A 17,789-nucleotide genomic window follows, 5' to 3' on the forward strand; every position below is an offset into this window, starting at 1 on the left:
ACCCTTCTTTTTTTCCCTCCCCTTGCCCTTCACCACCTGGTCCCCACTTTGCCCCTGGCTTTCCTTCACCACCTGTTTTTTAAGTTGTTAGTTTTGTTTGCTTTGTACTTTACCTTTTAAGTCCATTACTTTTAAGCTTTGTGAGTGTCTCTTTTCATAAGTCTCTACTTGTCTATTTTCTTTTTCTCCTGCTCTGTTTACCCTCAGATTTAAGTCTCTACTCTGGTAAATAACATCGGTTTGCTTTTGCAGAAAGGTAACCTCCAAGTTCTGTGTATTTATCTGTTTCCTTCTCCTTATGTATCTATTCTAGTTTTCTTTCTTTGATGAATTTCATGTCTGTATCATCCCTCTTGGCTCATTATAAATTTAAGAAAACTTTATCACCAACAGATAGTGTTTCTTAAAGCTCCCTTTTGGTTTCATTGTGAAGGGGCATCTGTAGGACATATTTCATTAGTAAGTCCACCATGTCTTCCAACCCCCGCCCCCCCATTGCTATAAATATAATGTTAGTAATGGTTCTATCCTGCTATAAACAAGCATTTAAAAGAGATTCTGCAATCCAAGCATACCTTCATTTGTTTCTTTCATTTTGCTTACAAGATAGAACATTCTGTGCTGTGAATACTAGGAAAAAGAGAGGTGGCAAGTGTTGAAATCAAAAGTGATGGCTCTATATTTTTCAACATAATTAAAAGATTTTTCAATTTAAAAGATAAAAACCCTCAATCTTGTGCATTTTGCATTTAAAATGCAACCAGCAGTCAGATGTGGAGATAATGAGTTCATTTGAGCAATTTTCAAAATAACTGTGATCGAGCCCATCGCACCAGTCATTGAAAGCCAGGTAGCTTTGCCTTTGTGTTACTGTCTTCTGAGTGCTGCGTGTCGAGGCATTCATGGATCTATGCACGGAATTGGAGTGGCGAGCAGAGAGGAAGTGGCTCTTAAGGCATGGCATGGGAGGCCAAGCTGGCAGAAAAAGAGAGGGACATATGGAGCTAGAGCCACATCTGGATACGTATGGTTTCCATGGCATAGAAGCAGTGTCTGTGGGTGAGGATTATACAGCAGGGAAGAGAGCAGGGATGAATGGAACCCAGAAGTATGGAGACCTGGCTATTATTTTTATAATAAATTCTTTTATGAGATAAATGTAGATTCACATATAAATATAAGAATCAATATAGATAAATCCCATGTACCCTTTACCCATGGTCAGAGACAGCAAGAGCCCTACACAAGCTCTGTTGCCCTGAGTTGCTCTAAGTCCATGTATTCTTCTAAATTCTTTCCGACTGTGCCTGGGCAGGTTCCGCCTTGAACCTCGCCCACTGTACTAACTGTTCAAGTCCCTCCTTTATCCTCGGCTCACTAGTTCCAGGTGTTGGGTCTGAGCCCCTCTGTCTCGGGCTGGACCTTTTTGGACGCTGCGTCTTAGATGGAGAAGCCATGAGAGGTTGTAGTCTTTATTGCAGAAGCCAGTGGCCATAAGCCATTAGAAAAACAGCTCTTCATAACAGTGTCCCAATCAGGCAGCCGTACATCAGCTGGTACATACGTAACTTTCCCACATAGTAACGCCTCTAATAGTCTCTGTGCTCACAGTCATTATCTGAGCAGCCGCATGCTGCCTCTAAACTCACCACCTTACATTGTCGTGGTACCTGAGCTCTCTGCCTCAGCAGCTCCTCCTGTCTCCCCTGCCTGGCACACTGGCTGGTCTCTGTAGCCTCACATCTCTGTGTAGCGCCCTCCAGCAGACTCGCTGGTCAGTAGCTTGTATATTATTCCAGAGACAAAGAAGGCTTCGTGCCAATCGTTCCATCAATCATATTTTGGCTACAGAAGGGCACGCGTGCGCAGTAGACTACGGGAGTGCTGTGCTTGTGTCTCTGCACCTGCGTATGGTGCAGAGTGGCTTTGGACATTCCAGTACACTAACAACAAGGCCTTTCACACTCTGAGTGGCCTTGGCTGTCCGGCTACTCTGGTATGGTTCCCACACCCACTTTCCCCCAATGGCAACATCTTACAAAACTATAGTATGATATCCATTCAGCCTTTCTGCCACCACCAGGACCCCTCACGATGCCCCTTTATGGCCACATCCAGTTTTCCTCCCTCCGCCGCCTCTCCTTAACTGCCAGGAACCACTGGTCTGCTCTCCGTTTCTATAATTTTATCACTTCAAGAACATTATATAAATGAAATCATACAGTATGCATCTACTTGGGATTGGTTTTCCAGGGTAACTCCCTGGAGCTTCATTCAGGTTATAGTGTGTGTGCCCATAATTTGTTTCTTTTTATTGCTGCATAGTTTTCCATGGCATGCATGTACTGGCTTGTTTAACCATTTGCCCATTGAAGGGTATCTGGATTGTTTCAAGTTTTTGGCTATTGGAAATAAAGCTGCTATAAACATTCCTGAACAGGTTTTGAGCAAACATAAATGTTAATTTCTCTGGGATAAATGCCCAGAGAGCAATTACTGGGGCATATGGTAATTTTAAAGGAAACTGTTCACTGTTCTCAAGAGTAGGTCTGTTATTTTGCATTCTCACCAGCAGCGATGTGTGAGCGATGCAGTTTTTCTGCATTCTTTCCAGCATTCGGCGGTGTCCCTCTCTTTTCCCTTTCTCCCCTCTCTCTATGTATATATGAATAATGTTAATTTTATCCATTCTGATAGGTGTCTAGTGATAGCTCATGGTGGTTTTAATTTGAATTGCCCTAATGGCATGGCATCTTTTTGTATGCTTTTTTTTTTTTTGCCATTGGTATACTCTCTGGTGAAATGTCTCTTTATGTCTTTTGCCATTTTCTAATTGGATTGCTTCCATTTTTATTGTCAAGTTTTGCGTTTACTCCCAGTGTGAGTCTTTTAAAAAAAAAATCAGATATATGGTTTGCACATATTTTCTCCCAGTTTGTAGCTCATTGTTTTCATCCTCTTAATAGGGTCTTTCACACAAATTTTTTAGTTTTGATTAAGTTTGATGATGTTCAATTTATCAATTTTTATTTTATGGAACATGCTTTTGGGGTCTAGTCTAAGGACTCTGCCTAGCTTTAGATCCTGAAGATTTTTTCCTAAAAGTTTTATAATTTTACATTTTACATTTAAGTCTGAGATTCATTTTAAGTTCATTTTTGTATAAAGTGTGAGACTTAGGTTGTGGTTCATATTTTTGCCTATGGAAGTCCACTTGCTTCAGGACGTTGAAAAGGCTGTCTTTCTTTCCTCCATTGAGTTGCTTTTGTACCTTTGTCGAAAATCAGTTGGGTATGCGAGTATAGGTCTACTTCTGGGTCCTCTATTCTGATCATTTATCTCTGAGTATCCCTTCACAAATATCACACACTTTTGATTAGTGTAGCTAATATAAACACATAATATGTTTTGACATGGGTAGCAAGATTCTTTTCCAAAGAGTTTTAGCTCGTTTAGTTCCTTTGCCTTTTCATATAAATTTTAGAATAATCTTTCTTATACCTACAAAAAGTCTTGCTGGAATAAATTATGTTATATTTGTGTATCAATTTGAGAAGAATTAACATTTTTATATGTTACGTTCCCCCATCTATGAATAGGCTATTCCTCTCCATTTATTTAGATTTTGATTTTTCACCAGTGTTTTGTAGTTTTTAGCATAAAACTTTGGTACATGTTTTGTTAGGTTTATTCCTAGGTATTTTACTTTTTCAAGTAGTTATAAGTGGTACTGTAATTTTAAAAATATATATTTTTTATTGATTTCAGAGAGTGAGAGAGAAGGTGAGAGGGATAGAAACATCAATGATGAGAGAGAATCATTGATAGATCGGCTGCCTCCTGCATGCCCGCCTCTGGGGGTTGAGCCTGCAACCTGGGTATGTGCTCTGACTAGGAATCCAACCGTGACCACCTGGTTCATAGGTCAGTGCTCAACCACTGAGCCACACCAGCCAGGCGGTAACATACTTTTTAATTTTAGTATCCATGTGCTTGTTGCTAATATATAGATATACAATTTATTTTTGTATGTTTATCTTGTATCCTGTGGTCTTGCTGAACTCACTTATTCTATAGATTTTTCTGTAGATTCCTTGGGATTTTTGATGTAGACAGTTATGTCATCTCCAAATAGGATAATTTTATTTATTCCTTTATAATCTATATGCCTTTTATTTCCTTTTCTTGCCAGTACTGACTAGGACTTTCAGCACTATGTTAATTAAGAGTGGTAAAAGTGGACATCCTTACTTTGTTCCTGATTTTATCAGGAAGCATTTAGTCATTCACCATTAAGTATAAATGTTTGCTGCAGGATTTTTGTAGATGCTCTTTTTTTTTTTCTTTAAATATATTTTATTGATTTTTTTACAGAGAGGAAGGGAGAGGGATAGAGAGTTAGAAACATCAATGAGAGAGAAACATCAATCAGCTGCCTCCTGCACACTCCCTACTGGGGATGTGCCCGCAACCAAGTTACATGCCCTTGACTGGAATCGAACCCTTCAGTCCGCAGGCCGACACTCTGTCCACTGAGCCAAACCATTTAGGGCTGTAGATGTTCTTTATAAAGTGGAAGAAGTTCCCCTCTATTCCTATTTTTTTGAGTTTTTATGATGAATGTATGTTGAATTTTGTTAAAGCTTTCTCTGTCTCAATTGATAAGATTATGTGAGAAGATTATTATGTTAGATTACATTGATTAACTTTCAAATATCCAACCAGGCGCACAGTCCTGAAATAAACCCCACTTGGCCATGGGGCATAATTATTTTTATAGATTGTTGAATTCTGTTTGCTGGTATTTAGTTAAGGATTTCTGAATCTATTTTCATGAAAGATACTGTTCTCTAGTTTTCTTTTTTTCCCTTACTCTCTGATTGATTTTGGTATCAGGGCAATTACTTGCTTTGTAAGATGAATTGAAAGTGCTCTTTCCTCTTCTATTTTATAAAAGGGATCATGGAGAACTGGTGTTAAATTTCTTTGAACATTTGGTTGAATTCTTCAGTGAAACAATCTGGGTCAAAGGATTTCTTTTAATTTTAAAATAATGAATTCAATATCCTTAATAGTAATAGGGATATTCAAATTATCTGTTTCATAATAAGTTGCAGTTTTCCAATTTATTGATTCATTTTGTGTAAGTTGTCAAATTTATATGTGCAGAGTTATTCATAGTATTGTCCTATTATCCTTTTGATATCAGCAGGGTCTGCAGTGATATCCCATTTCATTATTAATATTGGTAATTTGTATCTTCTATCTTTTGTCTTTGTCTTCCTTGCTAGAGTTTTATTAATTTCATTAACATTTTCAAGAACCAGTTCTTTGTTTCACTGTTTTTTTTTCCTCAATTTCATTGATTTCTTCTTTTATCAATATTTTACTTCTGTTTGCTTTGGTTTCATTTTCTGGTTTCTTGAGGTGAGAGCTTAGATTATTATTTTGAGATTTTCCTTCTTTTCAAATATATACATTAAATGCTATCATATTTTTTCTCTCAGCATTGCTTTGTGTCCCAGAAATATTGATATGTTCTATTTTAATTTTCCTTCAGTTTAATATGTTCAAATTTTTTTTGAGATTTTTATCTTTGACCCATAGATAATTTTAAAGCATGTTAATTTCCAAGTGTGTGGAGGTTTTCCTGTGATTTTTCTGCTATAGATATCTAGATTGACTTCATTGTGGTCAGAGAACACAGTCTGTATAACTTTAATAGTTTTAAATTTGTGAAGGTCCTGTTTTTTGGCCCAGGATATGGTATATCATGCTATATGTTCCATAGACACTTAAAAAGAATGTGTATTCTGCTGTTGCTGGGTGGAGTGATCTATAAATGTGGTTTAGATTCTGTTGGTTGATGGTGTTGTTGAGTTCTTTCATATCCTTGCTGATTTTTTGTTGTTGCTGCTGTTGTTTAAATATGGTTTATTGATTTTTAGAGATGGAGGAAGGGAGAAGGATAGAGAGATAGAAACAGCCATCAGCTGCCTTCCACATGCCCTTTACTGCCGGGAGCCGGTCCATGCTTGCTGTTTCAAGGGACCTGGCATATATGGCATACTGTTCTTAATATGTTTGCTCACCTTCTTGGCACTATGTGTTTTAACCAAGGTCTCTGAGAAAGGTTGTTTCCCCAGGTAGGGATTTTCCCCTGAAGTTAGGGAGGGAATAAAACCTCTTAACTAAGTGCCAGGTGGGTAATTAATCACTTTAACTACGAACAATCCTGCTTAAGCTACATAATCTTTACTCCCTGGAATGAAGATAAGAAACACCCTAACCTTTGTAATAGAGATTGATAGGATTGAATCAACTGGTATAAATACAGATGCAACAAGACAGCAAGACCCAGAACTCAGAACACAGAACGAAGAAGACAGAACTCAGAAGAAGGAACCTACACAGACAGAAGAACTTCGCTGGAGAGAACATGGCAAAAGATCCTGCACTGAACCTGACTACAGAAATTGGCAAGAGAACCTGACTAGAACCTGGTAACTGAACCTGGCTGGAGAACCTGGACAGAACCTGGCTGGGGAACCTAGCAAGAGAACATGGACACAGACCCTGGCAGGAGATCTGAAGCAGAACCTCTCTGGAGATCCAGACCAGAACTTGGCTGGAGATCCTGGCTAGAGATCCTGGCTAGGCTGCTGATCAACTGAACTCCGTCTCCGTGTCATTCCTTCTTCGCCGACTCCATCCACACCTTTGGGGACCCCTGGACCTGCTGGGGTTGGACCCCGGCACTTTACTGGGGATCCAACCTGCAACCCTGGCATATGCCCTGGCCGGGAGTTGAACCGGTGACCTTTTGTTTCATGGACCAATGCTTAACCACTGAGTAACATCGGTGGGCCTGATTTCCTTTCTAATGATTCTCTTGCTGTTGATTATTTAAAAATACCAAATTGTAGAAATTACCACTTAAACATTGAGTTTATTAAGTGCTTATTATATGCCAAGCACTTTAAGTTTTTACATGCATTATATCATTTAATCTTCCCACTAATCCAGTGTGTCACATATAATTCTTAGGTTCAGAGAGGTTAAGTGACTTGCCCACCAAGATCACACAGCCGGTAAATGGCAGAGCTGGCGTTCCAACCCAGGGCTGCCTGACGGTTAAATGTGTGCTGGTGACCTCCATGCAATTTGCTGCTCTATCAGAATCCCAGAGACTTGGTACGTTTTCTTCCAGTTCACATCTGAATAAGGATGTAAACATGAGTGTGGTGGCTGTGGGGCAAGTGCCACAAGATACGGTAGGCAGCCGCTCAGCTAGTCTCCAATGACTCCCCACCCTTAGTCCTTAAGCTCTTGTGTAATGTCCTCCCCTTGAATACGGCCTGGACCTAGTGATTCACTTCTAATGGACAGAACATGCAAAAATGGTGGTGTCACTTCTGAGATTAGGTTACCAAGAGACTATGGTTTCCAGCTTGGGCCTGCTCTCTTCCTCTTCCGCTCTGAGGGAAGACAGGTGTTGTGTTGTGAGCTGCCCCGTGGAGAGGCCCACATGAAGTCTCTGGCTTATAGCCAGGGAGGACCTGAGGCTGCCAGCAGCCACGTGAGTGAGCTCAGAAGCAGATCCTCCCCCACACAAGCCACTGATGAACGAAGCCCTGCAGCCCTGTGAGGGATCCTGAGCAAGAGGCATTTGGCTGGCCTGTGCCTGGATTGCTGACCCACAGAAACTGTTGTTTTAAGCTGTTGAGTGTGGGTTAAAGCACTCAAGAAAGAGAGAAAGCAAAGGCAGGAAGCCAATCTTTTGGCTTCTGAAAGTACCCTCGTCTCTTGGGGTTGGAACTCCAGGGAAATCAAGACGTGGTAGAGACCACTGACCGATTGGAGAAAAAAATGTAAGGAAAGAGGACCTCTGTCCTGTTTATGCCATGTCTGAAAGGACACCCTGTCACGTGTTCCTGCATGAGAGGAGGGACAATCAGAAGTGTGGCATGTGTCAGCCAAGAGGGGGACAGACATAGCATCCTACAGTCTCCTTCGAGGCAGAGAGAGCGCCCAGAGCTTCCCTGGTGTCCCCAGAGGGGCATGAAACTTAGATGAGTTGAGAGCCTGGGAGCTGGTCATGGGCCTTCTGTGGTGAAGGGGAGGTCACTTGCGGAAGGGATGCTGCTTGGTGCCCCTCTTGGACCAGCCACCCCCTGCCTTCTTTGGGAGGCTGAGGATTTAACAAAGGACTGAGTTAGTGTGTAAGAGATGATGTTCCAATGCTAGGCAGGTTTAAGGTTATTTAAATCTTTCAAGTCCCTATTTCCTCTGCCCTCAATACCACCATTAGTGGAAATGGGGGCTTTAAAGCAAATGGGAATATTTCTTATAAGCCTGTAATGTTGACCCACTCCTGACACTGCTTCCATGTGGCTGTCACACGTTGGCAGCCCCAATGCTTCCACCAGGCCACTGAAACAAGCGATCCCATAGGTCTTCTTCCCCCCCCCCCCCCCCAATTTCTGTTTGCTCTCCTGACTCATGGAAAATGTAAGTAATAAAGTGGAGAGGCAAGCAACTGCCATAAACAGGAGAGTAAGAGAGGTATGGAAAGGGTAGCAGAGGCACAAAAATGGATAGACATACCTGCGTGCTTGAAGATGGCCTGGTGAAGGAAAAAGCCTTTCTTTAGTTATCTTTGGTGAAATGGCACATCACTTTCATGGATTCTTCTTGCTTTTGCTCCAATATCAACTATTTTCAATGGGCAGTCATTATATGCGCCTCTTTCTTTTTCTGTGGTTACACGGTGTCTTCCTCTTCCTTGGACAGTTAGCTTGAGTTATAGAGCTGCTACCTATGACTTTACAGATTGTGCCTTGCAAAAATCCAGGTGGTACCATTCATATTACATGAGGTGATTTGACAAGTCCTCTCTCAGAAATCTTTCCACTTCATTACCACTGGATTCTCATTATTCCCATTCATTAACAAATGTTTGAAAATTTATTAAGCGCCAGGTGTTGCTCTGGGTGCTGGGGATTTGGCACTGAACAAGATAGAGTCTCTACTCTTGGTGCAAAAATGAGATAACACCATGAACATATAAAATAAGTTTAGGTGTTCTGAGGAAGAGGCCGCACATGCGGGCTGAGGTAAATTTCTTATGTCCTTCAATCACACACAGGACCGTGGTCTAGAAACAATAGGTGTTCTGTACTTAACTAATTTCTCCTCTTTTTGAAACTTGAGAAAGCAGACAGTATGTTTATCTATACAATGGATATTTAATACAATAGGTAATAGAGTTAATTTCTTATTTGATTTTGCGTTTGTCCTATTAGGGTGAAATGGTCTTTTAAAGAATATGAATTACTCAAAACACTGAGCGGGAATAGCTTGAAAATTTTATTATCACATAATATTTATAAAATTAAGGATACTTTTGTGGGTTTGGTAGTGGCAGGTTTAACAAATTCAGTACTTTCTTGACATTTTACAGGGCTAGGAGAGTCCTCAAAATCCCACACCTCACACTAGAGCATATAATTTCCCTATAAGACTGAAGTTTTAAAATCTCTTTGGTATCCTTAATGGTTCTCTGTAAGTACAGGGCTAACCATATTTGTAAGGTTACTTTTTGGCTTAGAACCTTCATTTCCTTAGTCTTTTTCATTTTCAGCACCAGTACTATAGTGGTTGGTTTCCTTTTAAGAGTCTTTTAAAAAAATAAGAAGTCAAGATTAAAAAACAACAACCACGAAAGTCATTACACTCTTGAAGGATAGAAAAATATTCAAACATGTTAAGATGTTGGTTCATGAAATTGCCCATTCTTGGGATAGGGACCCGCTAGGTACACTAACATACAGAAGCCTTTGGAAAGTGAGAAATCACTATGAGTCATTAATAATTAGAGTCGATGAAAAATTCTGAGACTGTTAAATTCACAGATGTTAAAGGTCTTTGGTATCTAAATTACAGATCCATAGCAGGAGGGAAAAATGCAATTACTTGCTCATCTCTTTATTGTTATAGCATGTGTGAGATCATTTTGACAGAGAAGACAAATGATGTTGAATATTATATAAGAATCCTCTCTGGAACACCATAAATTTGATTTTTAGCCTTTTGCCATATATCAGCTACTATGGCTGGTTTCTAATTGGTTACAAATTCATAAATGCTCTGAATCCCAGGTTCCTTCTCTATCATGAGGGTTGGTAATTCCAACCTCTAAGGGCAGAGGCGAGGATAAGCTGAGCCAGGGTTATGAGAGGTCTTCATAAACATGAAAGCGACTCAGAATCAATACGTTATCATTCAAGCAGGTATCACTGGCTTCACATTCCCAGTTTTGTTCCTTGAACAGAATAAAAACACATGGGAGCCACCGACTAGCTGAAATGGGCATTGTGTAACAGGTTTAACTTACTTCTTTTACAAACCACTGACAAAAGGCAGGACCAATCCATTCTCTTGCATGAATACCACAGTCTATCCAGACAGCTCGTTTGTAAGCTCGGGATCGCCTGCCCAGCTGAAAACAAGAGAATTCACAGTAACCAATGCAGGCTTTTATTTTTGGATTTACTTACCAGCATAATTTAATAAGGTTTCATTTGATAACCCATAAAAAAGAGAAAGTGATTTCCTATTTCAGAAGTCCAGATTTGTTTACACTGAAACACATTTATTGCCCTGATTATAAATTAAAGAACTGGAAAATACACAGGGAAGATAGCAATTCCTTAGAGAGATTTGCTTCTCTATTTTAATAGAATATGCGACTGTTAAGTAAAAAGCCAAATTTTCCACCTCGCCTCCATCCAAGAAACCAGAAATATTCCCAAGGAGTCTTTTGTAAAGAATTAGCTATGTTTTATAGGTGGACAAAGTAAAATTTTATTTAAACGCAAAATGGAAAAACACAAAACAACTTAAATTATAGAATTAAGTGACAGATTTTTCTCTGTAATCCTACTAGTAGCCCGGTGCACAAAATTTGTGCATGGGGGGAGGGGGTTTCCTCAGCCCAGCCTGCACCCTCTCCAATCTGGGACCCCTCAGGGGATCCCTGTGGGATTGGGCCTAAACCGGCAGTCGGACATCCCTCTCATAATCTGGGATTGCTGGCTCCTAACCGCTCACCTGCTTGCCTGCCTGATCGTCCCTAACCACTCTGCCTGCTGGCCTGCTCACCCCCAACTACCCCCCTTTGCCAGCCTGATTGCCCCCAACTGCCCCCCCCACCCCCCACCAGCCTGATCACCCTCAACTGCCCTCCCCTCCTGGCCTGACTGCCCCTAACCACCTCTGCCTCAGCCCTGCCACCATGGTCTAATTAGCATATTACCCTTTTATTAGTATCGATTATGAATATTACCTTATAATGGTTTCTAACCCAGTAATCGATAGGTGGCTCTTGACTTTATGTTTATAGGGGATCTAATTTTCACTTATTCATTAGTTCACTCAGGAAACCCTTTTCAATGTCAGACACTGTACTCAGCACCAGAGATTCAAAGATGAAAGACAGGATTTATATGCGAGTGGGGTGGGCAGACATACGAGCAATTAATCAGTATGATGTGAAAATGTGTAAGTTAATTTGGGAACAAGTCTAATTTTTTCCTGAAAAAGAAAAGAAGGCTTCTCAAAAGAGGGGCCTTCTTCTTGAGCATTTGAGCACTTGAGAAAGCCTGGAAGCTTTGTCTGGCAGACAAGTTGGAAGAGGCATCACAAGCTTGGAAGAGAATCTAAGCACACCACCATATCTGAGGGACTGCTTCCCGGTAGGAGGAATGGCAGACGGAGCTGGCTCATCCTGAATCCCATGGGGCAAGTATGTTTGGAGTCAGGGGGAGAGAGCGAGAGCCCACACTGACAGCAGTGGAGGTGGGTGAGAGGATGAGAGAGTAGAGTCTGGTTTCAAAAGCAAGTTCAGTACTGAGGCCATTATTGGGATAGTCCAGGGGGAACAGATCCAGCAATAAGTGAGGACAAAAGAGGAGGTCGGTGCAGCTCCAAATGCTATTTAGAAGGAAGAATGAATGTTCTTGGTGGTAAAAATCAAGGAGAGGAATTTAGGCTGATGCTCATGTTTTTAGACTGGGAGCAGCGTGGTGCCATTCTGAGGGGAGGTGCTTTTGTGACGATTGAGATGAGAATGTAAAGCAGGCAATGATGGATGCATTTTAAAGCTCCAGACAGTGGACGCCACTGCATAGCAGAGTCTAGAATGATTGTTGACACCGTGGGGTGGATATGCCCATCCGGAGATTGTTTGTAGAATGAGAGCACATTTGAGGATAGAATCCTGGGATTGCCAGAACGTAAGGAAAGGATAGGAACCTGAGAGAATGGTAAAAAAGATGGGAGGAAAGCCTAGTGGTCATCGTTGACCATGGCAAGTGAAGATTTAGAAGAGTGGTGGGGGCACGACGGCCAGTGAGTCAAGGTCTCAATAGATGGGAAGAAAGTAGAGAGGGATGTTTTATTTTAAATCTTTTTGAGTGTTTGCATGTGAAGAGGTAGAGAGCTGTAGAAGAGAATATAAGGTGAAGGGCTGGGAATGACGCATAACTTTTATGTAGCACCAACTCGCAAATTATTTTGAAGGTCATTATTTTTTAGGTGCGTTAATATGTTAGTATTCTCTGAAATACTCAATGGCAAAAATTCAATATGGCTTGAAAACCTAAGGGAACTTGTTTTCTGAAATTATCAGATAATGTTAAATATTAGACACTATGACAGACCATTTCACTTCTTTTCCCCATAGATCAAAGTTAATGTTTAGTAAATATTTTAGTTAATTTCCTGTTTTTTACCTAATAATTTCCTGCTTTTACCTTTAAAACAAGGAGAGATCTTCCCTCATATGATTTTCCAATAGAGAACATGTGAATGAGGCCTGAATGAGTGTTATTCAGATGATGCATCCAATTTTGAATCTAAAAGCAAATAAATAAAGACCATGTCAGACTCCATAATTATAGAGCTTTTAGAGAAGAGAAGGTAACAAGACAACAATAGGTCCCAGAACACAAAGAACACACATGGAATATAAAATTGAACAAAAGCCAAAATTTCTATTTTAAATTTCTTCGGGATATTTAAAGTTACCTTTTATTTTCTGCCTTTACAAATAGTAGCTTCATGTCTGTATATTGCTCCCTCTTTAAAGCATACCTTCTACTATCATTTGTCATTAATATCTTGATGGCAGAGTTTTTAAAAAAATTAATGTGTTCTGGGTTCCTTTTGAAAATCAAAATTTATTTTCATTTCCTCCCAACTATTTAAGAGTAAAAAAAGGAAATTGCTTTCAAGAAAACCATTCAGACAACTTGAAAGTGTTCATTGAAGTGCAATATATTATAATTTGCTACTGAACAGAAGGTGCTGAGAAAAAGACATTATTTTTTGCATTTAATGGTATTCTATCAAGCCACATATTGGAGGGTATAATCTGAATAAATTCCCCAGTTATAGTGATGCATTTGCATCAATCCTTTCACATATACTTACCTGTCGTCAGAAGGTACACTGGAGATGGATGAATAAGGCACTTAGAAAGATGGGTGACATTTCTGACTTAAAAGCTCCATGAGGAGTAAGGAAGTCACACAAAAATGTCCCACTATTCCATGATGTAAAAGAATCTGTGCTGAAAAAAATATTTTGGAAGGTACTATATTTTTTTCTTAGTCTAATGAGTCTGTGTATGTATGTATACATACATATCTATATAGATAGATTTTAAATTTTGACTTTTTTCTAGTTCATGTTAATAGTACATCCATGTGCCAAGTTATCTAAAACCTTTCCTTATTGTAACATAAAATATATAGAAATACTCTTGAAAGGAAAGTCATTATCAAGAGAACCAAAAATTCTCTTAAGAATATGTAACAGGACCTCATGAATTCTATGCCTGGCATTCTTTTGCTCAATTCAGAGAAGTATGGGAAATATATATGTGCATTCATTTATTCATTCTGTCCTCAACTCTCTGTTTGGAGGTCTATTTGCTTGCCACTAGGGATATAGTGGTGAATGAGAAATGCCTGTCCTCATGGAACTCGCAGCTTATTAGAGAGAAAGGCATTGATCAAATAATCGTACATCCACGTGCTATGGTGCATGCAATATGCTGGGGGTTGGAGGTGGGAGTGGAGTTCTGATTCAGTAGAAACAGCTGTCTTCTTGCTTAAGCTGAGATTTGTGGTCCAGGTGAACAGTAAAGGATATGGTAGTGGGAATGAGGTTGCTGTGTTTTCCAGGTAGAATAAATAATAGCACAATAATAAGCCTTGAGGTGCCACAGATGAAGCTTGGCCTTTGGGAGGTCACAGACTTGCAGAGGGTGTGGGGTAAGAAGCAAAGTTCACGCTTATCCCTCAACCAAATCATTGCTCTCAAACTCGAGCTCACTCTACCTTCCATCAATAAGTGCACCTGACTTTTAAGTTAAGGTCTTTATAACCACAGTTATAACAGTGTTACTTCACTTTTCCAATGCGTTTCCCATGTCCTATGCAGGGGTGGGTGGAGCAAATGAATTAAAATTATTTTGCTACTTCTTATATAGCAGTTAGCTAAAGGCTTAGTGGAAGACTGAGGTGCCTAGGCAATATAAAGAGCTATACATACTCTTCATCTAGCCCCTGCCTCTTAGTGCTTCATTCTCAATCCTTAGGTCTGATAAAAATTAATTTTCAAAAAAGTGAGGAAAGCCCTTTTGATTACATACATCTTCTAAGGAGTGATAAACTTCATAATTATATTCAGAGAGGGATCTTCGATTTCTCTGAGCTTGTGAACTGCTTCCCTTTTCCAGTACTTTCTGAAGATCTTCTATGAGGATCCTGGATTTGTAATATAGACATGATGAAAATTAAATGGAGGTAATATAAAAAGATAATCATGCATCTATGAAATTTCTAAGAATGCCAAATTTTGGGAAATGTTATTTTTTCAGGAAATAAAAGCTGGCAAATAAATGGTGTAATAAATATAAAATGTAAAATTATAAGCATATGTTCCCTAATAATAATAGTAATAATGACTACCATTGATTGAGTAGTTATACAAACTGAATGATTGTGTGAATAAATACAATCATACTGCTATTTTCAATAACTTAGCCTACACCTTAATATAGGCCCAAAGAGACCAACCCGAAAATAAAAATAATTGTGATGTGGAAGGTCTAGCCCAGTGGTCGGCAAACTCATTAGTCAACAGAGCCAAATATCAACAGTACTTCTTCAAAATAGACTCGCCCAGGCCGAAAACCGACTTCTGCGCATGGGCCACGAAGTTTCAATTGCACTGTACGCGCGCCTGCACGTGGTATTTTGTGGAAGAACCACACTCAAGGGGCCAAAGAGCCGCATGTGGCTCGCGAGCTGCAGTTTGCTGACCACAAGTCTAGCCCATTTTCCTCATCAAGTAGTTTATTGGAAACTAATGGATTGATGAGAAGGCCAGGAAATGGAGCCCAGAAGTGGTTTTTGTAGATGTTGTATTTTCTTAGTTCTTTACAGCTGATTATTATTCCTACCAATTGAATGAGCTCCTATAAAGAACTTTCCAAGTGATGTCATCACTTAGTATAAAACCACCTCCCCCAAGCTTCCAGGGTAGAAGAGGGAACTCCAAATTTGAAGTTCCATAACCAATTTTTATAGGTATTTAATTTACAAAATGAATGACAGTTTTTTTATGGCAAAATGAGTCATCTTATTTGTCATGTCATTAAGAGGAATTGATCACCTAGGGGCCAGACACATGGGGTCACAGTATCTTGGCTTTAAAGATGACTATAGCTATAAATATGTATAGCTGTACAGAGTAAATGATAATATTTTGAAAATACTCCAGGCTCCAATAATAAAAGTCAATTAAAATGATCTCTACCTACTGGTCCTGTGGAATTTAATATACTCTTATGTGTTATTATCTTGCGACCAACAAAATGAATAATTCTAAATTATTATTCTCCACGAGGAGACAACTGGTTTAAAAGACTCATTTTTAGACTCTATCCTCCGTGACATACAGTGTGATTTTTATTCTGTTAGCTCCGCATGACCTATATTTAATAGCAGGAAATAGAGACTTGTTAAAATAATTGGTATATTCTTTTCTACCGAATAATAATTAATGAAGCATGTGAGTTGTTACTGAGCACCTATAGATATAATTACCAAGCTCTTTCCTGCTAGGCATTCAGAAAATCAAAGCTACAGCAATGACTAAAATGTGTTCAATATGAACAATAGTTTTATGCATAGCTGTGCCTCTACCCTGTTGTAGAAGCACAGATAAAATAGCTTTTTTTTTTTTTTTTTTTTTTTTTTACAGATAAAATATCTTACTGAAAAAGCAAATCAGTACTTTAATAAGGCTGCAATTATTTTTCTGGCAGGGAATTATTTGGGTGAACCAGGGAGGGATGTCACTGTCATGTTGCACCCTTGGTCCAGCCTTTCACAGAGACTAGGGCCTTCACCATTAATCCCAAGAGCCATGAGCCCATCCCAGGCCTCGCCAGACATCATTACAGGTCTTTGTGCTTGTTTTGTCAGTACCAGGACTTGCTAAAAAAATTGGGGGTTGTCCTAGCCAGTTTGGCTCAGTGGATAGAGTGTCGGCCTGTGGATTGTACGGTCCCAGGTTTGATTCCGATCAAGGGCACGTACCTTGGTTGTAGGCTCCTCCACAGCCTGGGCCCTGGTCAGGGCTCATGGAGGAGGCAACCAATCGATGTGTTTTTCTCACACTGATATTTCTCTCTTTCTTCCACTCTCTCTCTAAAAATCAATGGGAACATATCCTCAAGTGAGGATTTAAAAAATTGGGGGTAGCTGAGGTTAGTTATTGACAATCATGCTTGTCAATCCCGAAATCCTAGGATTCCAAACAAAAGGTAAGTCACTCGGTCTAGTCTCATTACTATGTTGCACTTCAGATCCTGCATTGACTCCCCATCCCTCCACTTCCTTTTCCAGTGAACTTTCTGGAATCCCTCATTCACTGTAAATAGGCTTCCTACATCCTCCAGTCTCTTCAGAGAACTCTCTCTTATATTCTTGCCCTAATAGAGACTGGATGCTCTTAAGGATGCAGGTTCTTTTATGGCTTTCTCTTCTTCCACTCCACTTAACATGGGGCCAGAAGGTAGGGACCTCCATTCTCCTGGACCCCCATTTCTCCTTCCCCCTTAATCTTCTAACTTCCAGGAAAAGCTTATCCTTTCTTCGGCATTATATCATTCCTAGTTGCTTTTCTCTAGCTCCTGGATACTTCCTGATATTGCCGTCCTGTTATATCTCTCCACCTCTAATCTTGCCATCAGCCAAGGAGATTTAAGAGTGCTATGATGATTCTCTGGTGATTTATCCACCCATTCTTGACCACTTCAGCCTCAATGATCACTACTACACTTCAGCCATCTGCCCCATGGTTACCCCCTGAATCTTATCACCAGCCATAAATGTTCTATCCTAGATTTCTTAATATCCAATAGCCAACACTGTCAAAACTTCCATTTAGTTTGTTGTCCTCAGTCACACTACACCTATTTTAAATATATATATAACGATCTTCACCCCTTCCTTGATTCTCCTGTCACCTCCGCCCCCCTGTCATTCCTCCCAAACTCTCCCCCTTTCCTATCCAGATTAGACCCCATGGATGAATACTTGAGCTAGTATCTCACTAGGAATGTCGTTATGACCATGATCTTTCTGTGGTCCTGCTCAATGAAATCGCAACTCTTTATCAGGGCTATAAGCTCTAGTATCTGCAACAACTTC

The 17,789-nt window shown here is 39.9% G+C and overlaps 1 protein-coding gene across 1 annotated transcript in view; it reads right to left on the reverse strand.

The window, feature by feature from the left end:
* The window catches only part of CPA6 (carboxypeptidase A6), a 198,258-nt gene that overhangs the window by 43,795 nt on the left and 136,674 nt on the right, over positions 1 to 17,789 (reverse strand). The window contains exons 4-6 of the mRNA XM_036338465.1: positions 14,720 to 14,834; positions 12,816 to 12,917; positions 10,397 to 10,501 (exon numbers count right to left, since the gene is read on the reverse strand). Of these exons, the coding sequence (XP_036194358.1) occupies positions 10,397 to 10,501; positions 12,816 to 12,917; positions 14,720 to 14,834 (322 nt within the window). The remainder of the gene's footprint in view (positions 1 to 10,396; positions 10,502 to 12,815; positions 12,918 to 14,719; positions 14,835 to 17,789) is intronic.

This window comes from Myotis myotis, unplaced genomic scaffold, assembly GCF_014108235.1.
Source record: "Myotis myotis isolate mMyoMyo1 unplaced genomic scaffold, mMyoMyo1.p scaffold_m19_p_16, whole genome shotgun sequence".
NCBI classification, from domain to species: Eukaryota; Metazoa; Chordata; class Mammalia; order Chiroptera; family Vespertilionidae; genus Myotis; species Myotis myotis.